This window comes from Polypterus senegalus, chromosome 1 (assembly GCF_016835505.1).
Source record: "Polypterus senegalus isolate Bchr_013 chromosome 1, ASM1683550v1, whole genome shotgun sequence".
Lineage (NCBI taxonomy): Eukaryota > Metazoa > Chordata > Cladistia > Polypteriformes > Polypteridae > Polypterus > Polypterus senegalus.
The window spans coordinates 332,292,384-332,318,766 of NC_053154.1; the positions used below are offsets into that span (position 1 = coordinate 332,292,384).

The window sequence follows — 26,383 nt, forward strand, 5'->3', positions numbered from 1 at the left end:
CCATTCTTGTCCACTTTTGATGCCCCAGTGCTCTACAAATGTGAAAAACCGAACTGGCACTGGTGAGAATCACAGAGAACACCGCCACAATTTATGCCTGACCTCCTGCTCACCAATCCCCCAGACCCCCACGCACCTTTCACAAGCAGTACGTATTCCTTCTTCTTCTGGAATTTGGAGACCAGGTGCTGCACCTCGCACTGGAAGTTGCTCGCTTGGTCTTGGACCCGTGGAATGAACTCGATCCAGCTTACTGCGTTCAGCAGCTTGTTGGCATTCAGCTCCTTGTTCAGCATCCCTTGAAGCTCCTGGTCTGCTCTTTTCCACGTCACTGTGATATCCTGAGGTGAGAAATCTTCAATATTGATGCTCAGGCGGACCTTCTGATTAAACTGTACAACTTGGGGGTTGGCCACGATCTCAGAGACCACAGGTCGTCTCACTGAAATAAAAGGTGACATTGCGCAGTTAGCTGGGACCCACAATCAGTCACTGGCATTCTGGTGTGGCATGGTGCCTCCTCATGCTGGCAAACGCAATGACAAGGTTGGGGGGAAAAAAAGGCATATTGTGTTAATAGTGAATGAAGTCTCACAGTGTATGAAACAACCAACACCCACACACCCCATTCCTCCAGACTCTCATTCTCTTAACTTGCAGAAGAGCTTTGTTCAGATTTGGGTTTGTGCCTAAAACGGTGGTCCGTCTTAAGATGATGGGCTTGGACCTGCTGTGACTGCAGCGGATTTCCAGAAGCTGAGCACACGCAAGTCAGCCACTCCAATCACAGGATGTATGGTGTCGCATGTTATGGTGGGCCAGTGCCAGTGTAGCCAATTTAGCAATTTCACCCCAGGTTTACCCTGTTTAGTATTTAATAACAAAGAGATAAAAGGGGCATACAGTGTGTTTACACACACACACGTAATCGGGTTAAGGCAGGAACCTCAGCTCTCAATAATCTGCGTTTACATGCCCAAGTAATCTCCTCGAGTTCTCCATTGGCAAAATGTTGTGATGTCATAATCAGCCGCCGTGAATATGAAAATAAGCAAGACGTCTGTGGTAACTTTGTGTTTTATAAATCTGTTTAGTCAAACTGACACTTTAATAATAATTATATATAACCAGTAACGGCGCACTGCACGAATACACTTGACTTGAGATTCCTAGTTTTCATCCTCTTTCTTTCTCTGTACGTTTATCATTCGTTTGCTCAGAGGTTGATGCGCTTGCCGCTTCCTGAGCGGCTCTTCTTTACTCCGCGGTTTGCGAGCAACAGGTGATTTAAAATCCTGGACAGACAAACAGATAGCCGCGGTAGCGTATTATATATAAAGAATATTAGGGCTGGGCAAGTTAACCCATTATTATCGCGTTAACACGTTAAGTAACGCCGACAATTATTTTATCGCTCGTTAACAAAGTTTTTGCTATTATTTTGAAATCCTCAGTATCGCTAACAAACGATAGAGATCAGCGATCTGCTTGTTACAACTCTTTTCGAAAAGGCTTTTTCTAGAAGGAAAGTTAGTTTTGTTGATTTGACCCCGATTCCCTGCGTGTGCGTAAGTAGCGAAGAGCAAACCGCTTCTAAAATGGCACATGGAGAGACACCAAAGTGAATGCTCAAAGCACAACGTTTTTTGTATTATCGCTGAATCAGTGATCTGGAGATCAGCTTATCGGTCCCCAGCTGATCGTGGTGCTGAACACATTCGTGTAGCTGATGCACCGATGGCAACGTTCGCCTGGGAGGACAGACACTTACGATGACAGGTGGTACAAACCATACTGCATCTCACTGGCACTGCCACCCGAGCACACCTGTCTCACAGAGACGGCCAGGCAGCCAGCCCACCGTCAAAACAGGCAGCAACAGACGTTTTATGTTGATTTATATGTACAAGTTTCTTGAAAAAAATATTAGCCCTCAAAGAGTTGCTGCTGAACAGACGACTGTCTATGCTGCTCCCTGATGAAAGAAAATGTTTCTGCTGGTATCTGTTCAGATAAAAAAAGCAGATTTAGAAATGTGAACTTGCTGTTTCTCAGAAGGCATCTGTTATAATGTTGTGATCGTGGCTCAGGACTCTGAGGGTTACAAACTCGATAAAACGTTAATGCCCTGGCAGTGGCAAACAGCTGTGGTTTTATATTTGATTTGATTACATTCATGTTTAAGTTGAGACGTACAAGAAATATTTTAACTGCTGCTATGTGAAGCGAATACGGCTGTTAAAAAGCACCTTGTTTGTTTAACGTGTTTGCAAACCAAATACACGCAATACACTACTTTGGAGTTCATTATTTAATTTTGTACGGTATGTGATTGCTGTGACTGTCTGCGATTAAAAGTTTTAATCGCTGCCCAGCACTTATAATTATATATAATTTATTTATAATTTCCTGGTGCCCAATTGCACACTACAAACTCTTTTCCGCTTGGAAAGGAGTGCCACACCGGTATGTGTGCTTCACGTCGTACACCCAGAAATACTAGAATAATAACGCAGAATATTTTTACTTCAATAAGATATTGCGTTAGGCGACTCTTTACTTTAAAAGGTAATCAGACTACGTAATGCGTGTTACTTTTAACATGTGACTCTAATGTTCCCGAAACTGAGTTGCCGAGTTTAGCATGGTACATTTTAGTGACTTCTGAAACATTCCGATTATTTCAGCCAGAAGAAGGAATGAAGAAATCGCCCAAACATTTGCCTCACTAAATGTACTTTGTGAACGCTTGGACACGTGGCTCCTGAAACTGTGTGTGAAGAACATACATGCGCTGACAGAGTGCATTGGACATGCGCGGACTACAAAATTCACAACAGTAACCCAGTTAAGGGTTTACACGGCCACATAACTGGATTATTTGCAGAGAAAGCTACCTCTGAAAATCAGGATTCTCAGAGGCCAATAACCTGATTTCTCTAATCGGAATGAGTGTACAATACATGACATTTTAGAAATCAGGTCTCTGTGAAAAACTGGGTTACTCAAGTGCATATAAACGTGCTAAGTGACAAATTAAAGTTCTACACGTAGAGCCAGCGGCACTAAGCACACATTACTGAATCCCAGCATGCAGGGTGCAGATCCAGGCCACAAAAAACCACTGATAACAAATGGGGAGTATAAGAGATACAAGAGCCAAGGGAAGACGTTTAAAAGTCCTCACACCGCCAACCTCATTGCCATTTTAGACTTCTGAAAGGCATAATAATCTAAAGTGTGCATACAAATGGGAATCAAGACCTCAAGTAGCCCCCAAAAATGTGTGAAGTTGAATGCAACAGTGAAGTTCAACAGTCTGCGAGTCTCATTTGGATATCCTCGACTGTTTTGTTAATTCAACAAACTACATAACAACGTTTATTCCAATAGTAGTCAATCCTTAATATTTTGCTCAAACATACAGCAGTAATTGTGTAACGGAAATCCAGTTTGTTCCCGATTCCAATAATCTGCCATGTCATTCTGCACCCATCCAATCTACAGAAGGCAAGCAGCTCACGGTGTTTCCTGGCTGTTTCCTTCCCAGTCACAGTAAAGCTGACATACAAATGATAATGGAGTGCATGCAGACGCACACCAAAACACAATTCACACTTCCAGTGCGGCCCTCTCCTCATTTTCAGAGGGTCCCAATTGTCAAGCAAGAGTCATTAAAACTCCTTCAGTAACCACTGAAGGCTGATATGACAATTTTTATTTTCCTGGCCATCATGACCTCAATAGGCTTTTACACATGCGTTAATCACATTTGAAGTGCCCTCCATAACATTTGGGATGAAGACGCATTACTCCTTGATTTGGCCCTGTGCTCCTAGTTTTAAACGTGTAATCAAACAGTTTGCATGTGATTAAGCTGCACATTCTCCTCAGATTTTATCTAAGTTATATTTATACATTTAAGTTTCACCATGTAGAATTGACCAAACTGTATATATATATTTCAGGCACCATAATAAAACTACTATATTTATATAACACTTGTGATAGACAGACAGGGCCAGAATCAGGCCGGGACGCCACCGGGATGGCAGGACTGGGGGGAGAGAGAGAGCATCCACAAGGCATTACCTCCCCTGGGCCACTAGAGGGCAGCTCCTCTGGGTGGTTGTGGTACCACGGATTCCCGCAGGGCATGCTGGGAGTTGGAGTGGGATACAGCCCTGTTGGGTTTCCGGAGGGGCCACCAGGGGGAGCTATATTGGGCTTCCATCACACCTGGGAGTGATTTCAGGTAACATTGATGAGCCACGTGCAGCACTCCTCAGGACGGCTTAAAAGGAGCCGTCCGCCTTCATTCAGGGAGCCAGAGATGGGAGGAAGCGGACAAAGCTTGCCAGCAGGAGTGGAGGCAGGAAGAGAAATAGAAGAACTGCATTTGTGGTGTGCAAGTGGGAAACATGGGAAGGCGTTTACCAAAGGGAAAAATACAATGTGTGCACTCCTGAACTTGTGTCTGCGTCTGTCTGTGTTGCACCCTCTGCAGGCCACAAAGTTCTCTCACTACTCAACAACCAATGTGTAGCACGATGTGATGGCAGCCATTATTGCGCCAGTACGCTCATCACAAATTAGTTATGAGGTGGTGAAGTGGGTAGAGAGAGAGAGGCCAGAATGGAAGACACCAAAATGGGCAATTTAACCAGGACATCGGGATAAGCCCTGCTTTTTACAAACAATGCTCAGGCATCTTTAATGACCACAGAGAGTCAGAACCTCAGTTTTACGTCACATCCGAAGGTGGGCACCACAGTTGCAGCACAGTGTCCCCATTACTGCACTAGAGCATTGGGATCCACACACAGGCCACAGTGTAAGCGCCTCCTGTTTGCCTCACCAACACCTCTTCCAGCAGTCACCCTACCTAGCATCTTCTCTAGATGGTCTCCCATACAGGTACTGGCTGGGCCTGAACATGTGTAGCTTCAGGTGGAGGACCTGTTCTGAAGCACAGGTAGCAGGTTCAGGGTTTAGCAGTTTTATGCACATGAAAGCAGTCCTGTTTAGTACATTCAATGGCTGCTTGAACTCTTGAGATTTACAGACATCACCAGGTGCTGAGGATCTTCACTGGAGATGCTCTGGCAGGACTCTACTGCGGCCATCTTCAGTTCCTGCTGATTTTGGGCGCTTAACCCCTTATGTTTTCTCATCAGCATATGGAAGGCCTGCTCAAATGGATTTAGATTGGTTAACTGACTGAATGTTCCAGTTTTCATCTTTAAAAACCTCTTCAGCCATACGTGCCCAAGCCACAAGACCCCCAAGCTCCACCATGTTTAAACGGATGAGGTGATCTGCTTTGGACTTTGGGCAGTTCCTTTTCATCTCCACACTTTGCTGTTGCTATCAGTCTTATGAGGTTCATCTTTGTCTCGTCTGTCCACAAGACATTTTCCCAGAATTCTACAGGCTCTTTGAAATACTTTTTGGCAAATTGTAATCTGGCCATCCTGTTTTTGTGGTTTGCATCTTGCAGTGTGGCCTCTGTGTTTCTGTTCATAAAGTCTTTTGTGAATGGAAGTCATTGACAAATCCACATCGGCCTCCTGAAGTTCATTATTGATCTGTCGGATGGGCGTTTGGAGAGTTTTCTTCATTATAGTGAGAATTCTTCTGTCATCAGCAGAGGAGGTCTTACTTACTTGGCCTGCCAGTCCCTTTGCGATTATTGAGCTGGCCATTAAACTCTTTCTTCTTAACAATGTTTGGCACAGAAGATCTGGGTAATCCACAAGTTTGGCTGATGTCTCTTAAGTGGTTTATTCTTGTTTATCAGCCCCATAATGACTTCTTTGTCTTTCATTGGCACAGCTCTGGTCCCCACACTGAAAAATGCCAACTACAGACTCCAAAGGGGATGCAATGATTAGAACCAAGAGCAGATGCCAAAAGCTATCATATACCAGCACGAATGGAGCAATTAAACACACCTGAGTAATCACAAACACCCGTGAGGCCAAATGTCTCAAAGGTTATGGTGCCCTGACAACTGGGGGCAGCGTTAGGGATAAACATTATATAAAAAGTGATGTCATTTCTATATGGTGAAACTAAAATGTATAAAAATACCCTTAAATAAAATCTGAGAATGTGCACTTTAGTAACATGTGAATTGTCTGATCACACCATTTTAAAACCATAGAGCACAGGAACACATCAAGGAACATTATGTCTTTGTTCTGAACATTATGGAGAGAACTGCAGGTAAATGCACTGTACCTTCTGTTTGAAAGACACTTTAGAAAAATCAAGACGAGAACAGGCAGAAAAAAAAAAAACTCCTTGCCAGTCCTATTTACTTAATTCTTCCAAAATGACACCAAGGACATCAAGTCACTTGCTTACACAAAATGACTAATAAATATTGTGATAGCAATTTGACCACAAAATGTAAAGAGGGACCTGCTGCTGTCCTTTTCTTCTGTTACATTTGCACGCGGAGAGGATAAAGGCCAAGACATTTCAGGAGGTGGATGGCACTTCTTTAAAACTGTTAACAGCAAACCAACGTTTGCTCCTGCCTGCGTCTTGCGTTTGTGTCTTTCTAATTCAACGCCGTTCTTTACAAATGCAGTCTGCGTCTTCTAATTTTAGCCCCCTTCCTGTATGCCTCTTATAGATTTATAGGATCAAAACCATCAGGTGTACAGAGCCCAGTGAAATTCATACTGGCAGGTGCCAATCAATATGCAACACATCATCGCTCCCTGGTGCCATCATTAGCGACAACTACCTTACTACCTTGAAACTTCTATCTTCCTTCCCTGAAACATCTCAGAAGATGAATGCTGCTGCAAACGTTTTGATGTCTATCTAGAATGAATACCACACAAGCTTTGTGAAGATTCGCTAGTTGAATGATTGTGAATCTACACTGCCTGTGTAACGATGATACACAGCAGCTAAATCAGTCAGCAGTACTAGAAACATCAGACAAGTCACGTTTACCAGTGTCCGAGAACCACAATGGCTTCCCCTGCATGTCTCTGGAGACGTCTGGGTCGTATACAACCAACAGATGCAGGCTGTATGCTTGTCAGGCTCGGCCTGAACCTTTCCTAATCCTTTCCAATCAACTTGTGGCGGCTTAAATTGCTTTCACAGAAATGAGTTTCCAACTCGAGTGACTTCAAATTGAAGTTGTGTGATGTGAAGGGTTAAAGGCTAACTGTAGTTCACTTTAATTAAATATGAAATATTTGAAAGAAGAACCTCTGACACAGACAAAGAATCTCTGTTGAAGCCTTCAGATAAAACTGTTGGCTGCAAATGACCACGGTGGACATCAAGTTATTGGGGCACTTTAACATCAAACTATAGTGTCAGTGAAGTACACGATTATTATGATACGAAGATAGAAAGCTGGGAGGTGTTCATAGTGTAACAAATGTGGAGTTCTTGTTTACTCAATGTATGCATATCAAGCTAAGAAGCCCTGGTTTGGAAGATCTTTTCCTCTTCCATTTATTTTTCAATAAATTAAGAGACTGTTTTCTTTGGGGCGGCACGGTGGCACAGTGATAGCGCTGCTGCCTCACAGTGAGGAGACCTGGGTCTGCTTCCTGGGTCCTCCCTGTGTGGAGTTTGCACGTTCTCCGCGTGACTGCGTGGGTTTCCTCCCACAGTCCAAAGACATGCAGGTTAGGTTCATTGGCGATCGTAAATTGTCCCGAGTGTTTGCTTGGCGTGTGTGTGTGCCCTGTGGACGGGCTGGTGCCCTGCCTGGGGTTTGTTTCTGCTTTGCGCCCTGTGTTGGCTGGGATTGGCTCCAGCAGACCCCTGTGTTAGAATATAGCGGGATGGATAATGGATGGATTTCACTGACTTGAAACAACTTCAAGCATCACAAGAACTGAGCTAGTGTTGCAGAGGTTTGCACAACGTGCTGATAAAACTGCATTCTTAATGAAGAGAACAGCACAAGATAAATTAAATTACACCTGTGTTATCACAACTAACTTACCACTCAGTAATATGTCTGCAGGCCTCTCAATCGGTTCCTTTAGTTTCTGATGTTGAACAAAAAAGTAGTAATCTTTCTTGAAATCATACGCTGTAGGAATGAAATCCAAGGTGCTGCTCAGGCTGTAGCAGCCGTGTTCATCAGTGCCATCGCTGTACACCTTATTCACCCCTTCCGTTATTGTTCTTCCTTCTTGCCTCCATTCAGCAGTGATGTCTTTGGGAAGAAATCCTGTGACATCACAGGACAGCTTCACGGGATGCCCATAGTTGCAAATACTAGTGTCCTTTGTAACTGCACTCACTGTTGGAATACCTAAAAAAAAATGAAGATTAAAAGGAATGAGATCTGACATGAAATGAGAACACAGCAATGCCAGCACCCCTTGAATAACAATGTGTGAAGATAAGCGCCCAATTACTGTATGTAGGCTCAAAGATATTTAAAGTACATGCTTCAGGAACGCTCAGGAACAAGTACACCGGTCACTGTTGTGCACCAAGAAGAGCCGCAATACCTGAGATACTTTCCTGACATGGAAAGTATAAATATCTGACACAAGTCTGACTAATTGTGTTCATTTGTACAACTGAGTGTAGAATGGATTGGTTTATTGTGTTACAGACAGTAAGACAATGCAGTATAAACTGCTGGCCTTCCAGCTCAATGTCCACCACTGTGGCCCTGAGGGAGTCAATAACTGCTGGGGTCCCATCTGTAATTAGTAAGTTGGTGCATTTCAGCTCGGTACCCGCTGGTCTTTGGGATGATGTTCACAATACAGGGGTAGAACACATCAGGCTTAAACTCTATTAATCTAATTCAGGGCTGCATAGGACCAGAGTCCATCCTGGTAGAACTGGGCAAAAGGCAGGAAACAGACCTGGACAGAACACCAGCCTGTTTCAAGGCCCGTACACACTTGTACTCACACGGGGTCAAGTTATCCACTTACCAGATGTACCATATGCAGTTATCAGGGTGTTTCAGTTTCATTAACACAAATTCATAAGGGAATCACTGAGCCAAACATCCTTATGGCTATGTCACATCAGACAACTTTTCCAGCGATTTTCAAGCGTGGGCTTCATTTACAGAATTTTGGCCAGTCAAAAGAAGTTGGCAGCACCAATCACCTAATCATACATTATAAGTGACTTGGTAAGATAAAATCTGACATATTTGATTTTCTTAGACAGCTGACAACCAAGAAAGTCTCATTCAGAAATAAAATGTATAGACTGTAGTGACTAAGGAATAGGAAGATGCGTGTTTTGAACTTCACAAACAGAAGACGGGCTCGTCTTGTGCTTTACATATTAAACCAGAATGGATAGAAGAGAAAAGGGTAGAGACTGTGGCTTAGCTTGCCACAGCCATTAATCCTTATTGCACTGGCAGTATGGCATCGGATCCATCAGGTGGCACACTATTGGCTTCCAGAAAAAGAGAAAAGAACAGCTGTGCTGGAAAGTCATAACCCTGTCAGTGAAGTAGACCATGCCCTGTGATTTTCAGTCATGTAATCTGACACGGTGCAGCAACAAGATCAGTGATTTGGAGGAGGACAGACTGGGATAAGCTTTTAAGTGTGGAGACAGTCGAGTTGAGCAGTGGAACAGGACTAAAAATGTTTTTACACGTAATGCAGGACAGATACATACCTAAAACTCGAATCAATAGGAAATTTTAAAAAATTCAACAGTGGATTAATAAAGATTTAAAAAGAAGCTGCAAAGGAAAAAAAAACTGCTTTATAAGGCATATAAGACTTATGACTGCAAAGTGAATTGTACAGCATATGAGAACATGAGGGCAACCATTAAGAAGGATATCAGGGGGGCTAAAAGACAGTTGGAGAAGAATATAGCAGATAAGGCAAAAGACGACCCTAAGAGACTCTTTCAGTATTTTAGTATTAAAAGTACAGTCAAGGAAGCAGTGAAATAGTAAAGGGGAATTAAAAGATAGAAAATAAAATAGCGGATGCCCTAAACTTACATTTTTCTGAGATATTCACAAATGTGCAAGAAGATAACGTCAGAGCAGTAACAGGGACTACTAAGGAGGTACTGAGGGATTTGGAAATTGTAGAGGGAGAAGAGCTGCTCAGATTAAATAAGATGAAATCAAACAAATCACCAGGACCAGATAAGATTTACCCTCGAGTTTTTAAGGAGGCTACTGAGTACAGATGTAAACCCTTGACACATATTTTTACAAAGTCACTATGTACTAGAAAGATTCCAAAGGACTGGAAAATGGCAAATATCATCCCATTATATAAAAAGAGTGACAGGGCTGATAGATCTAAGCAACTATAATCAGTAAGATTAACATGCATCACAGGAAAATTAATGGAAGGAATTATTAAGGATAACATTGAGCAACACCTGGCAAGGACAGGAGTTATTAGGAACAGTCAGTGTGGGGTCAGAAGAGGGAGGTCGTGTTTTACTAACATGCTGGAATTCTATGAGGAGGCAACAAAAGGATACGATCAAAGTGGAGAAGATGAGATTATTGATGTGGACTTTAAAAAGTCATTTGATGAGGTGCCACATGAGAGGCTGGGCATCAAATTAAAAGAAGTGGGAGTTCAGCGTGATGTTTTTACATGAGTGCAGAATTGGCTCAGACACAGGAAGAAAAGGGTTATGGTGCGAGGACCTCATCAGAATTGGGTGATGTGAAGAGTGTTGTTCCACAGGGTACAGTGCAGAACACGCTGCTTTTTTTATAGATATAAATGATTTATATAGGAATATAAGTGACAAGCTGGTTAAGTTTGCAGATGAAACCAAGACAGGTGTATCAGCAGATAATTTGGAATCCGTTATATCACCACAGAAGGACTTGGACAGCAGACAGGCTTGAGATGAAATTTAATGTCAGTAAATGTAAAGAATTACACATAGGGGTTTGAATACACAATGGGCGGTCGGAAAATCAAGAGTACGCCTTATGAGAAGGATTTAGGAGTCATAGTGGACTCTAAGCTATCAACTTCACAAACGTGTTCAGAAGCCATTAAGAAGGCTCACAGACTGTCAGGTTATATAGCGCCTTGATGTGTGGAGTACAAGTCACAGGAGGTTCTGCTCAACCTTTATAACACACTGGTGAGGCCTCATCTGGAGTCCTGGGTGCAGTTTGGGTCTCCAGGCTACAAAAAGGACATAACAGCACAAGAGAAGGTCCAGAGAAGAGCGACCAGGCTGATTCCAGGGCTACAGGGGATGAGCGATGAGGAAAGATTAAAAGAGCTGAGCCTTTACAGTTTAAGCAAAAGAAGATCAAGAGGAGACCTGAGTGACGTGTTTACAATTATGAAAATTATGAATTAATACAGTGGTTTAAGACAGTTATTTTAAAATGAGTTCATCAAGAACACATGGCCACAGTTGGAAACTTGTTTATAGAGTAAATTTCACACAAACATTAGAAAGTTTTTCTTTACACAAAGAACGACAGACACTTGGAATAAGCGACCAAGTAGTGTGGTAGACAGCAAGACGTTAGGGACTTTCAAAACTCGACTTGATGTTTTCTAAGTGGACAGGGCTGGCAAGCTTTGTTAAGCTGAATGGCATTTTCTCGTCTAGAGTGTTCGAATGTTCTAATGCAAGCTTTCAAGGGAACTCATGCACCTTCTTCAGGAAGTTTGCAATGTTTGTAATCATTACAAAATGCCTGAAGAAGGGGCCCGAGTTGCCTCAAAAGGCTGCATGTTGTAATCTGTTCAATTACAAGAAAACATATAATTTTGGTTGACTTCTCACTGCAGTCCTAATCACTGCAATTCAACAAAATCAAGCAGCCAACTGCAACCAAGTCAGAAAACAGAAAAATAAACAGACAAAGTAAAGTCATCACAACCAATGTACAAATTAACAAAGCGGAGGAGAAAATGTCATGATTTAGGGGAACAGAGACGGTTGTCCGGGTTTAAAGGAATATTATACATCATCATACAGTACGGAAGCTTATTCTCACGACACAGAAAAAAAAATGATTGAATTATTTTGCAAAGATATCGCCTGCTGCCATTAGGGTTGTTTAGTGAGGCAAATACTCATGTGATGAATTATTTTGCATTTTTTATTTTGTAACCACAAGGGGCGCCACTGAGCCCCAAACCACAGACACAATATCACCCAATACAATTCAATATAATAGGTTTTTTATTTTTAACCAACACTGTTCCAAGCTGAGCACCAGCCACAATGCACAAAAACAAAATACTCCCCTTCCACCTCCGGCTTAGTGTCGCCCGTTGCCTCCTGACTCTTCCTTTTGAACCTGAGAACTGGATCTGATGTCACGCCCAAGTTGTCAGCAGTGCCCTCTGGAGGTACCCAAAGACCCCAACTGGAGTGAATTTTCAGACTCCAATTCCCATGCTACCTTAAGGGTGGTTGTAACTGGGTTCGGTCAAGTGGGGGAATGAACTGCTCCCGGTTTGCATGCTTGCCAGTCCATCCATTATGGCCTCCTGGCCAGGATGGAGGACAAATTCTTAACCGGCCTGCTTTACAGAGATCTGCTTTGACATTAAAAGAGGGACTCTCTGTTGTCAAAAAAGCCAAATTAAATTCACTAGGATTTACTGTTGGATAAAAACAACATGGAAAAACTTCAAATGGGGTGAATACGTTTTATAGGCACCGTACTGTCACATACTATATGTGTAAACATAGCTACAAGAATAAAAAGATCATTAACTGACGGACGGTTACAATGTGACTGATAATAGTTAGAGATGTTGCTTCACACTTGCAAACTCCTGGGTTCAAATCCAGCCCCATCAATTTTTGTGTGAAATATGCACGCATGTGTATGTGGGGTTTGACACCAACATACACCACCAGTCAAAAGTTTTACAGCACCCACATTTTTTCAGGTTTGACTGACATTAAAGCAGCTCAAGCCCAGTGAATAACCTAAAATGCTAAAAAGACAAGTGGTAAACTGAAAGAGGTTAAAAAAAAGGTTACCAAAAATAAAAAATAATGTCATTTTCAGAGTTATACAAAAAGACCAATTTCAAGGAACAAGTATGGGTTATCAATTTACAGCTTTCCAGCAGCAATGAAAGTTAACAAAGCCTTAAAAGTTAATGCAAACAATTCCTACAGGTGTCCCGACTTTTGTTGAGTACTGATAAACTTTCTGTCTGTATAAAAGCATTGTTGAAATAAACTGTGTGGCTACACCCTCTGAAGCATCATTTGGACAACACTGAACTGTATATTGCCAACATAAAGGTGAGAAAAAGGACATTAAGAAAGGAAGACCTTTAGAACCCTTCAAAGTGTAGGTTTTTCCTTTAGAGAAATTACAAAGCAAGCCAAGGTTGTCAGTGAGTGCAGTTTCCCCAAGTCATCAAAAGAACTTAAAACTGAAAGAAATTCTGACAAGAACTGGTCTGGCAGACCCAAAGCCAAAACAAAGTGAGAGTTCAGAGTTCACTGAGACTGGCTGTGATTTCCTGACCTGGGCACACTTTTGCTTGTTTTGCAATTTTTGTTGATGGCTTTTTTACTGCGACTCAACCTGACAAATGTGCAGCTCAGATGAAGGTGACAATTGCTTGCTTCGATCACTGGCAAGATGTGCTTAATTCTGCTTCATCCAGTTTCCAAGATCCTTTTCTGGTATAGGAAGCCTTGGCTTTCTTTGCAATTTCTTTAAATGGCAGGATTACACTATTAAGGGTTATAATGGTCTGTCTGTCTTCCTTTGTGAACGCCTTTTTCTTGCCAATATGATAGCAATATACAGTTTGGTATTGTCCAAATAATGTTTCAGACAGCACACAATCACAATTTGTTCTAACACTGCTGTTATACAGGCAGAAGGTTTGTCAGTAATCAAAAAAAACTGGGACATGTGAAGGAATTGTTTGTATAAACTTTAAAGGTTTAATTCACTTCCGCTGCTGCAGAAAAGTTGTTGGATAAATTGTTAACCTATTATTTGTTCCCTGAACAAAGTCTGTTTCTATAACTCTGAAAATTACTTTTTATAGTGTTTGGTAACATAAGTTTATGTTTAACCTCTGACAGTTTTACTACTTACCTTGGAACCATTTCATGTTATTCACTGAACTTAAACTACTTACATTTTAATAAAAACTGGAAATATCTGGGGGTGTTCTGAAAGTTTTGACTGATGGCATACATTTTAAAGACACACAGTGTATGCTACTAATATACAGTAGATACGAGTGTCTCTGTGCTCCATTTTCTGCCTTGCGAATGAACCTGCAGGAATAAGCAGTACACTCGTGAATCCAGTAAAGCAATTTAAAAAAGTTTCAGTGCATCGCAATAATTAAAACTGGTGGATATCATTTGTTCGAGCAGGTGCAGAATAGGTAATAGTTACCAAAACATATGAACCTATAAAGGTCTAAGTAATGAAATTTCATTTAAAAGCCTAAAAATATAATAAAAATTCTAATTGCACAACCAGCTGCATACCTGGAAAAAAGAAGATTGAGGTCATGTTCTTCACAGCATATAAAGAACTAAACGTTTTCCAATAATTGATAACTATTACTGGCGCATTCAGTGCTAAAACAGGTCTCCATCCACATTTAACCACACTCACTGATACCCATCATTCCCCAGATACACAGGGAGAACATGCAAACTCCACGCAGGCCTTTGCATTGTTAGGTAGGAATGACAGCTCAGTGCTACCACTCTGCCTATGTTAAAACATCTGCACTGAACTTGTTAAACAAGTTACAAATAATGTATACCTATAACTTCTGCTCAGTTCTGGTCACTTAATTGCATGCTGTGTCACAACACTAGGTGAACAAAGAACACCCATGCAGGATGATACCAACACTAGGAGGCAATATCTTTGAGAAATAAAGCAATTATTTTGTGAAATAACAAATTTTTTTTGAGTGCAGGGAATCAGCTGGTATAATACAGTGGTAGTTTTAAATAGATAGGAAAAAACAAAAAACAAAACTAAACTTTAAATCAGATGAGAAAAACCAAACTCTACTAAGCCATTAAGGTGAATTGAGTGTAAAAAAAAAAATCCAAAACTACACAAGATTAAATAAACAATTAAGAATTAAAAGCAAAAATTATTATAAATTAAGCAAAAGGAAGCTGGATTGTTTATTAAACTAGTTAGATCAAAAATCTGAAGCCACAGGGGTCCCACAGAATTAAACTTCAAGACTTCCACTATAAACCTTCTACATCCAATCCATGGTAAGCGAGGTAGGGAGATGCAGTGGCCCATCATGGATGAAACACAACAAAAATTTGAAATGCACACATAGTACATACTGTACACCCTAAAACAGTTGAGAAACTCCAACCAAGTCGTCAGTGTTATCAGACAGTGTGTCAGAATTCTTGTGAGAAGGAAAATAAAACCAGGAGACGGCAAACGCACAGCAGGATTGAGGTCAAGAACAGAACTGTAAAAGCAAGCGGCTCAGGTAAGTAAAACCAACAGGGAAAGCAAAAATCAAAGCCAAGCAGCAAAAGGTTTCCAAAGAACGGTAAGGCCCACTAGAACGGAACGTTAACTGTCGCAAATTCTTTTGAGACTTTTGTTGAGAATATCCACTGAGAAATAATAAAGCAAACAATAATTACAGCGTCACATCCACTGACATCAATGATGCAACCTAATCAGATGATGCTGCTCTGAGAACAAGACGTTAATAAAATAAAAAAGACATTTCAAGTCAAAATAAAACTAAGCACAGAAACAAAATCATTAACATAAAAATTATATACTGAATAAAATGGCACATAAAAAAACTAAAGTCAGGGCCTGAGTAAATCCATACAAAGATGGGGGTGGAGTGTGGCTCTGGAGAAGCTTAGAAACAACCTTCTCCCTGAAACTCTCCACACTAAACAGAAATGAGGACATGTGCTTGAAGAAAAATACAGTAAGTTGTAAATAAATGTATGTCTTTACAAAAGCAACAAATGTTTGACAGCCAAAAAAAACAAAAATGACTGTTTTGTGCAGGTAGCAAAAATGTTTCTTCAGAAGTCTGACCCCTTTTCCCTACCTACCTTTAAATTTCATAACAAACAAGTCTTTCTCAGGCCGATGAGTAACTCCACGATGAGTCATCTCCACCGTAAACTCACTGCCCAGGTCTTCTAAGACGGGGTAGAACGTCCGCTGTGTTTTTCGACTGTACAGTTTAGTGGTATTGTCTAATTCAGGCTCCTCTGTTTTTGTTCCATCTTCCATTCTTTGATATCCTCTGACCCAAACAACGTCACAGTCTTTTGGGAAAAAATCACTGACCACACAGCAGAGTGTAAGAGGCTTTCCAAGCTCTGGTAGTTTTGGGTTGCTTAAGATTTCGTGTACTTTTGGTAGTGAAACTAAGAGGAACAAAAAAAAAAAAAAAACACAAATGTAAACACATATAAAATGAGACTACTAACAGAAAATAATGTCAGCAGTGTTAAAAAAGAAAAATGTATGTTCCCAGGCTCAAATTCCAGCATAGGACTAGGGAAATCAAGCCTATCATTTATAATTCACAAATTAGCCAGCATTTTCAAGGCAAAAAATAAATAAATAAAAGTGGTCTCTCCCAGACTTTCTCGTACACTCTGATATGGAGATGGATATTTGAGGAGTAAACCTCAATAAAATGATTATATTTTTATATTATGTACATTAAAGAACCATCAATAACAAATCAAATCAAATTAATAATATATTGAACAATTATTTATAAAAGTAAAGTTGAATAAATCAGACTCTGCAACTGCAAGAATAAAAGGTCAAGTACAACTTCCGGTTTTGTACCTAATACTTGTATGCAAAATTTGGTTGACTCAAGTAAAAGCTTACCCAGGTTATCGTATTTACACACACACAGAGACAGACACACTCAGATAATTCCAAAAATTGTATTTTCGGACTCAGGGAGGTCTAAAACATTGAGATTCATCAAAATCTCGAAATGGAATTTTTGGAGGATTCCAATTCTTTCCCTATACTTCATATATGAGAAAGTCAGAGAGGTCTAAAACGTTGATATTCATCAAAATCTCAACATTGAATTTTTGGATGATTACAATACTTTCCCTATACTTTGTATATGAGAAAGTAAAAAAAAAAACATCACCACACTGAACCCCAGTAAATGAACAGAGGCATCACATTCATCCTCCATTTCTAATGAACTTGGCTATAGTTGAGCATCCAACCCTCCATTCATTTTATAACCAACTTATTCCAGTGCAGGGTTGTGGGAACTGGGTGCCTATTGCAGCTCCACTTGACATGAAGCAGGCATAGCTGGACATGATGCCATGCTATCTTCACATGTGTCGGTGTACAATGGTGACAAGCTGAACTGCTCCATGTGTTCATTCCAAAATAAAAACTATTGCTTTAAAATATTAACATTGTAGAGACATTCATATGGCACATTTCAAAATGCTTTAAAGTACAAGGCAACTCATTAATGATAGGACATGTTGTGTGTTAATGGAAGTGCATAATCAAAGAGACGTACAGTTAATGAACTGGAGGGGAGCTGCCTAGACTGGATGGCAGGTGTAAAGTCAGTCTGTGCACCCATTGGTGTAAGGGACAACCCCGATCGCCTCTCTTTCTCTCATCATCTAGCCACGAACAGCCAACCACCTCTAGACATTTCTCTGTGATGAAAACAATTCTATCTCAGGAGCCATATTGAGAACGGTAGGCAGCCTATATTACCTATAATAGATAATTAAAAGTGTAATTCTCTGTCACTCCTGTTTGTTATATTGCTCTTTTTTGTTGTCCAAGAGCATACAGTAGGAATAAAAGGTAGTGCAACATATGAAGGCTAAAAGTATGGGATTTAAGACATTTTGTTTTACGGTTTATACAATATAGAGTATAAAGGGGAATACAAGGTCACACAGGACCCTATACAACAACACACTTCTAGAGAGTGTGCTTATATCTTTGTTTGCTTGCGAGGACACATCAGTTTTATTATTTTATTCAAGACTGATGACCAACTTCGACTCTTCCTTTCAAGAACTATTAATCCTACACTTTTAAAATGGATTCCACTCAGTTGTTTTTTGTGTTAAGAGTCTCAAGGTTCAAGTCACCCTCATTCATCTTTACTTCTCTATCTACATAATGCAATATTCCCGGCTCTATAGGCCACGGCCTTTCTAAGTACTGCTAGCCTCTGTTTAATGCCACTCTCTTTCTGGGACTTGTACTGCACTTCTATTTGCCACACTTATAAACCAGAGACACTGTAGCTTCGTATCTCACTGTAATTTTATTTGCTCTTTACAAACTATGTAATGTTGGCATAGCGTTGTATAAAACAAAGACAAATCTTTTTATTCCCTGCATTAATCGGCACACTTTTTTGCTCACAGTACCTCTGTACATCTTGCAGAATGTTGCACTTTAAGGCTTGTCACGCACGCACATCTGAGAATTACCTTCCAGGCTCATCCTATGTAAGTACCACTACTTCAGGACATAAGGGGTTGTTGTCACTGATAATGTCTCCTTTTTCTCCCAGCTCCTGAGAAAACACCCATGAAGGGAAACTGATCTTGCACCTTTTGGTTCCCCTCTGCTATAAAAATGAGATGCTCCTGGCATGGCGCATCTCACTCTAGTGAGTGCCGACTGTTAAACGAAGCTCTTGTCCAAATATTGACCACTCGATAGAGAAATGAATTGCCACAAGTCTATTTTTGCTTTGTTGCACCTTTACGTGCCATCGAATGCCTGTTTATATTAAAAGTGGTGCCCCAGCATATCATTCTGTGGACTGTGTGTTCCCTTGGTCGACGACCGGCTATTTCTCCAGCCCTGTTCTTACTTCTACATTTGTGGATGGCCCCATCAGAATACATTTTCCATTTTCTATATATACTGCATCTTATCTCTATTCAATTGATGCCTTGTCTGGCTGAGCATCTACTACTTATCCTTTGCCTTGAATGTTAAAATAAACACCATATTAAGTTTTACTTACCTAGTTCATCCAAAGTCCATTTTGTTTCTCGAGATTCAGGTAAACTCTCATGCTTAACCAAGCACTTAAACACACTGCCCAGATCTTTCCAGTCAGGAATTGTTTTTACGCTACTTGTGCAGTAGTATAGTTCATCGTCTGACCTGGTTGTGTCTCCAACATCAACATCTCCTAGAGGAGTGTCATCACGAAACCAGAACACCTCAAGGGAAGTTTTTGGGTAGTACGAGTGAATTCTACAGGTTAAACCCATTGAAGCACCTGCCACAGGAGAATCGTGCACCAGCTGAATTGAGTCTAGTTTTGGAGTCGCTAGTAGAGAAAAATGCAGAGTTGGTTAAAAATGGGAAAAATCAGTGGACTTCATGCAAATCATCACAGCTTGATTTTACAGCTCCTGGACACGGATTCATACAGTGCTTACCTTTCACATGTATAACCTTCTCTTGTTTTACAGTGTACTTGGTGTCAATGTGCTCAACTTCACAGATGAATGTGGCCTGGTCATCATCACTGACTGATGGAATAAACGTCAGGACACTAATGACATCATAAGTATGGTCAATCTTGTCCATCATCTCACTTATACTGTGAGAGTATCTCTTTTTCTGTATATCATTACTATAGTGCTTTAGTTCTCCCTTTTCATTATCACAGAGAATTTTTTTCTTTTCCTTCCCGTTTAGCTCTTGCTTGTACCATGTGATAATCAAAGGCCGGGGCTTAAATCCATTGATAGGGCAGGTCAGAGCAACAAGGTCGCCGTGTACCAGAATAGGTGGCACCAGTATCTGATTCAGTCTGGGTTTCACTGTTAATGAGAAAACACAAAAAGTGAACAGGTCAGTGTTAAACAGGAAAAACAAATATTAGATATATATCAAATGACATTTATCATCACAATGGCAATTCATCTGTAAAAACTGTTTACATTTTCAAAGACTTAGTTAAACGATAATGAATGAGTATGAGAATCACAAATGCTGGAGTCAGGCCTGTCAACAATTCCACCACTCACAGGGACACCAGCCGACACCATTATGAACAAACACCAAGAGACAGCGACTTCAGTTAAGCCCAATGAACTTTAACTTTTCCCCAAAGTGCTGTTGTCTTGGAGATTTTGTATTTCCAAACTTTTTTTTTTTTTTTTTATCAATTGGGGGTTTTAAATCTCGTTTTACTGCTAAATAACCTTCAAAGTTTTTAAGAATTTCGTTTTTTCTTTTTTTAAATAAGTTCAGCTCCAATTATATACCCACTGTACTTCCTACGTTTTTCTCAAAAGCCAACAGCTGATAACCATTTTTTATTCAAATTTTGTGTTTGAACTTTCTCAGTTTCAAAGTTAAGGCTGTGAACACAAGTTAAAAGCTAATAAAACCAGTGACTGCCACCAGAACTGAGAAAAAATGGAAAGCTGGCTTTGTGGCAGGAAGCCTTTACAGTGACTGGCATTTAAATGAGGAGAACCAGTTGAGCTGTACTGACCTGTGCCACCTCTGGCTGAAAGCATCAACATTAAGGGAGTCACCACAGCAGCCATGTTTCACTTTAAGCACATGGAAAATGAAACTAACCAACCTAAAATGGGTTGGTGTTAAGAGTTGTCAAAAGTATCAAAATAATTGATAATTATGAAATGAGACATTTTTAAAATTACTTCAATACTCATTTTTCACAGTATCGATTCTATAACCTTACAAATTCACTTCCGGCTCATTCTGGCCTTTGACAATTGGGCCTCACAGTTCACCAGTGGACATGGCTGGAGTTACTGCCCTGATTCGATTCAGCGCTATTGTTGGAGGCTTCGCCAGCAAGCTGAATTCTCAAAGGAGGCACTTGGAGTGGCATCTGGAAATACTTCAGCTTAATGACAAATGGGGACGGAAAACCACAAGATACATGCAATACCAACTAAAGGTTCTGGCCTGCGCCACCTTCACCTACTCAAAGCCTCATGATGCTCCAACAATGATGGATGGATTAAAAGCCAGAAGTCTACGTGACCATCATCATCAAGTCCTTCCGTGAGAACCCTAAATCCAAAGAGGACTGTTTCATTTATGTAAGGTAGAATGCCCAGAGGGGACTGGTCAGGCAGTCTCGTGGTCTGGAATCCCTACAGATTTTAATTTTTTTCTCCAGCCATCTGAGTTTTTTTTTGTTTTTTCTGTCCCCCCTGGCCATTGGACCTTACTCTCATTCGATGTTAATTAATGTTGATTTATTTTATTTTCTTACTGTGTCTTTAATTTTTCTATTCTTTATTATGTAAAACACTCTGAGCTACTGTTTGTATGAAAATGTGCTATAGAAATAAATGTTGTTGTTGTTGTTGTAAAGGGGCCAACAAAAACCAATTTAGTAAAATACTTGAGGCACCAACACACGAGCCAAAAAAAAGTCAAAATTCTTTGTATTTCTAAATCACAGAAACATTAACAAATATAAAACTGTAAACTGTTGTATAAGAAGTAAGGCTGTAATGTTTATTTGTTTTTTTACAGGTTACATTAATTTTTGTAGTCAGTTAAACGTTTAAACGCATCAAGACAGGGGGATTCAATTTTAATTCTGTTGAGTTCAATTCTTTTCTAAATTTTAGAAATAGAACACCACTTGGTTTTTAAATCCTAGCCATCAAGTGTGCTGCTGTAGCTCGTGACTTTATTATTTTATTACGTGCGATTTGAAAATCATGTTGCATCACATTTGCCATATAATGTTAAGGCGCTGTAACTTTTTAGTGCTCAATTACATAAACTGTGATGTGACAAACTTCAGAGTGTGTATTTAGTGCATCAGGGCTCATCTGCAGCTCAAAAAAAACTAACGGCGACCTCACAGAAGAGCACGGCGACATGCTGGTGTTTCTGGCAAAAATTTGGTTACAATGACATCACAGTTTATTTACACAAAAATGGGCAAAACCTGCAAGTGTGTTAGTGGTGTATTTGTGTGTTAATGGTCTAAACGACTGTTTACAAAAGACCACACTAATGTTTTATTTGCTTAAAAGTTGTAATATTTAATAACACTTAATGGCATTTTTAATATTTCACTGTACTACCTCTGAACAGCATTGGTTTTCATAAATGTAAAAAAACTCTTGAACAGATTTAAACTTCTTTACTTTTTTTTTTTTTTTTTTTACAAAACTTTACTTTTTCCTTTTACAAAAGATTACACTACTACAAAGTTTTAATTTAATTACTAAACTTTTCATTACTTGTTTTCATCAATGGAAATTTTTTTAATGCGTACAGAACTGAAATTTAAATACATTTATTTTGTAACATTATAAACTGCATTGGGTATTAAATTTCAACACCTCTCTTAGTATTCAATAAAAACCAAGTTTGACAACAGTCCTTATCATGAAGAGATGTAGTCTTACTCTGAAAGGTAAAAATGCATGTAGATAAATGTAGATGGGACAGTCACCCTGCACTCACACAGTTAGCATGAGGCACAGACGATGTGTACAAAGCTAAATGGAGGCATCCACTAATATCATTGTCCCATTTATTTAATGACTGATACCATTTGATCATAAACTGTTTACATTATTGCTTATATTGTCATTTCATTCAAATATTGCTGGGCCAACGGTGCTTGTAACACAACTTTTCTTCACCCTCACATTGAATTCTAAAAGAAATTTATTAAAAATAGATTGCTTCTGTAATTGTAATAGTTAAATCTTGTCTTCAAATACAGAGTGTGATGGGCACCAGGCATTGGATGGTGTTTCAGCCGGGATGGTTCAACGCTCCTTAATGGAAGGACGGGGGAGACCAATCACATGGACTAAATGCTCCCACACTACAATAGGTGGCAGTTCTCCTGGGCTTTGGTGCATGCACATTTACCCACAGGGCAGGCTGGGAATTGCCGTCCTGTTTGACAGGCCCGCTGTGTTTCATGGGTTCCACCAGGGGGAGCTGCAGGGACAGACCATCTCAAGTTTAAGAAACGTGTGCCTAAGCCAGAAGTGCTTCAAACCCGTAGTGTGGTGACATCAGAAGTACATCTAGACCTGTCATAAAGGAAGCTGCTCGACCTAACCCAGGTAAGTTGGAGTCAGGAGAGGAGCTGGACAACACTTGTCTGAGGGGAGGGAGAGAGAGCGCGAGAGAGAGAGAGAGAGAGAGAGAGAGAGAGAAAGAAAGAAAGAAAGAAAGAAAGAAAGAAAGAGAGAGAGAGAGAGAGAGAGAGAAAAGAAAAGAAAGAAAGAAAGGAGGAATTATGCCCATGTTGTGTGTGTGTATTACTTGTGAAGGTATTTGTAAAAATAAACTATTATTTGGACCAGGACTTGTACTGGAGTTGGAGGGACTCTGTGGCACCCCCCAACAAATCACAAGAACAATGCTGTATACCTCGGAGCACCGCACCCCTGCACCACCATCCTCACAAGACCTCCAAGCCAAGTCTAGAAAGAGGAATGTACAGGGTGCGCACAAAGTCCGTATACCCCTATCTTTTGGAGGATTTTGAAAACACGTTTCGATTGCGGGAGCTGCAATAAATCGCGCACTCGTCAGAGAACATAACGTTTTCCTTCTCAGCATTTGTTGGAAATTGGTGCAGCATCAGATCACAAGCTTCCTGACGTCTGTCCAAGTCGGCGTCTGATAACTCGTTAATGAGCAATGGGCGCCAACATTTCATTTGCAAGTCCTGTTTGATGTGTTTTCACATTGTCGATTCCGCTATTCCCAACTCAGCAGCACGTTTACAAGTGGATTCATTGGGGATCAATGGACAGACTCTGCCACATCTGCACACGTTTCATGCCTTGTGGATGGTCTTCCACTTCGTGGCACATCTCGGACGCTGCCAGTTGCAAAAGCCTTCTTCTCCCACTGAACAACGTCCTCTTTGTCGGCGATGCCTTCCCAAAACGCACAACAAAGTCATCCATGACATTTTTGATCGATTTCCCAGTAACAGGCTGCTCATGAACCCGCACAGTGGCCACCAAACGCTCCTCGATTGTGAACGACCGCCACGTTGTTGTGATTTCTTGAGCGGCAGCAGATGGCAGCACCAAACAGGATGTCGGAAACACACCTCGAAATACCGGGAAGACTTGGGTTGATGCCCACAGGAACCAAATTGTCATGGTTAGTCCTGTAAATGCTCCTAAAAAGATAGGGGTATATGGACTTTGTGCGCACCCTGTAGACCCTTGGAAAGTGAAATTCTCTTTTCATCTTCTCAGACACAGAAAAGAAAACTGGGTTTTTGCTTTTCTTTCTTTTTATGTTATCGAGAATGTGTGAGCAGATCACTAGGGATGCCGAGGAAGTATTTGCTTTTCATCCATTTTAGGTGAATTACAGGTCCTCACATCAGTATCACATCTTCAAAGTGTAGCCATGTTAGCTAAAGGTGATTTCATATCTTAACCGTTAAATTCTGTTTACTGCTGCAGCACACATTGGAAAAATGACTGAGCTACACTAGGAGACAGTACTTGGCTGCCACTGTCAAAATAAACAATAACCTCCTACACAAATTAACTTTGCTGTCAAAAGTGATATTATGGATGCTAAGTTATTAAAAAAAAAAACACAAGTTTATAAAAAAAAAAAAAGAATGGGTAGTTATAATCTATACTTGCATTTCACCCAAAAATGTGTTCACAATGCTCTGCGCCTGCACTCAGTGTTATACAAAAAATAAATTGAATTGTATAATCAATATACTGTTAACCAAACACCCACACATAAAATCTAAGCATACTTTTAGGAAGGAACATAAAAAAAAAGAAATGGCATTATCTTACACAAAAATTGGTTTGTAGTCACCTGAGTTTTCAGCACAATAAGAACAGCAGACATTTCCATGACTCCTGATGCCTGGAAGAGCAGCTAATCAATGCAAGTCTATATCAGAAACATTAAATCCACTGGATACAGTGTGTGAAGAACAACTCAACCCAACTGACCTCTGTGAATATAGAGATATGGCATGCTATGCTGCTGTTTTGTCAAAGCTTCTCAAACCAACTCTCAAGGGAGTAGACAAAAAGCTACAAATATCACTGTGTGAGATGGGTGGCATTTCCATACACAGTCTTTAAAACGGAGTTGTATTTTAATTAAAGCTCTACTTCCTTTGTGCGCTGGTTTACAGATCCTTCTTCTAAAATTAAAGGAATTAAAACACTTTATTGATTACTAGATAACAGAAGTCGATTTTAAAAATTCACAGCTGTCTTAAAATGAGAAAGCTTCAAACTTTAGCCTTCCATGTCATACCTAACAGATGCCAAACATGATCAAGTCTCTTTCTACTGTCCAGGACACAGGCTCTTCTTCAGCCATCTGTGTAGACTATTGGTGTGTGCTGCTGTCCGGTCCATCAATCGTTTTGTTCGCATAAAGCAAACTCTCAGCACAGCATGCAAGTTAGCATAATATTCATAAATATTGACAAAAAAACCACAGGTCACCTAATTTTCTTTTCTCTATAATGTCACAAAAGTCAACAAAATCTGTCAAAGCATTTTTAAGATTTTTGGGCATTTCAATTTTCACCTACTGCCATTGATGTACTATCCTGCCAATTTTCGGCTTTTTAGTGTTTTTTGTTGAGTGAGTCAGTCTACTTTGCATTATATAAACAGATTAACTAATCTAACCAGCACGTTTTTGCATGACATGGAAGGGAAACCCATGCAGAAATGGGGAAAATGTGCAAACTCCATATAGGCAAAGATAGGGCATGGGATGTGAACCCAAAATAACAAATCCATGAGGCAGCAATAATAACCATTGCATCAGCATGCTGCCAGAATTACAACTAATTATACGCTTAAAAGAAAAATAAATAAGTTACCTCCAATGACATTAATCGTCTGTTTCCATTCAATGGGTTTCTTAGATGATGAATGTTGAATTTTGAGGATTAGAACAGCACCGTTGTCTTTATAAATGTCTGGAAAAATTGTTACAGTCAATGTAAATGAGTATGTGCCGTCTCCATGAGCCTTTCCTTCTGTAATTTTGGCCTCAAATGAGTCATCTTTAACACATTCATTTTCATTGGTGTTCAAAGGCACACGAACTTCGTCAGGGGTTTTCTCCTTGAAAATGTTGATTGGTTTCTTTTGTTCTAATTCATACCGAAAAATTTTAATTGGTTCCTTATTTGCCCGTTCTACATATAAAATAGCTTCAATATTTCTAGGGCGAAATCCAGACACTAAGACGGACAAAATTGATTGTTCTTTATGTTTCAATGAACCAGGAGTTTGTAAAACTGTCACCTGAGGAGCAACTAAGAGAGAAAAGTGAAAAAAAAAAGTTATTCACACTGGCACAGGACTTCAAAAATTAAACTTTCTACACTATTCCCAA

At 40.2% G+C, this 26,383-nt stretch overlaps 1 protein-coding gene across 1 annotated transcript in view; it reads right to left on the reverse strand.

The window, feature by feature from the left end:
• LOC120518056 overlaps positions 1-26,383 on the reverse strand; it is a 51,681-nt gene that overhangs the window by 821 nt on the left and 24,477 nt on the right. Inside the window, exons 5-10 of the mRNA XM_039740670.1 lie at positions 25,863-26,303; positions 19,432-19,818; positions 19,008-19,319; positions 16,054-16,374; positions 7,988-8,302; positions 137-442 (exon numbers count right to left, since the gene is read on the reverse strand). Of these exons, the coding sequence (XP_039596604.1) occupies positions 137-442; positions 7,988-8,302; positions 16,054-16,374; positions 19,008-19,319; positions 19,432-19,818; positions 25,863-26,303 (2,082 nt within the window). The remainder of the gene's footprint in view (positions 1-136; positions 443-7,987; positions 8,303-16,053; positions 16,375-19,007; positions 19,320-19,431; positions 19,819-25,862; positions 26,304-26,383) is intronic.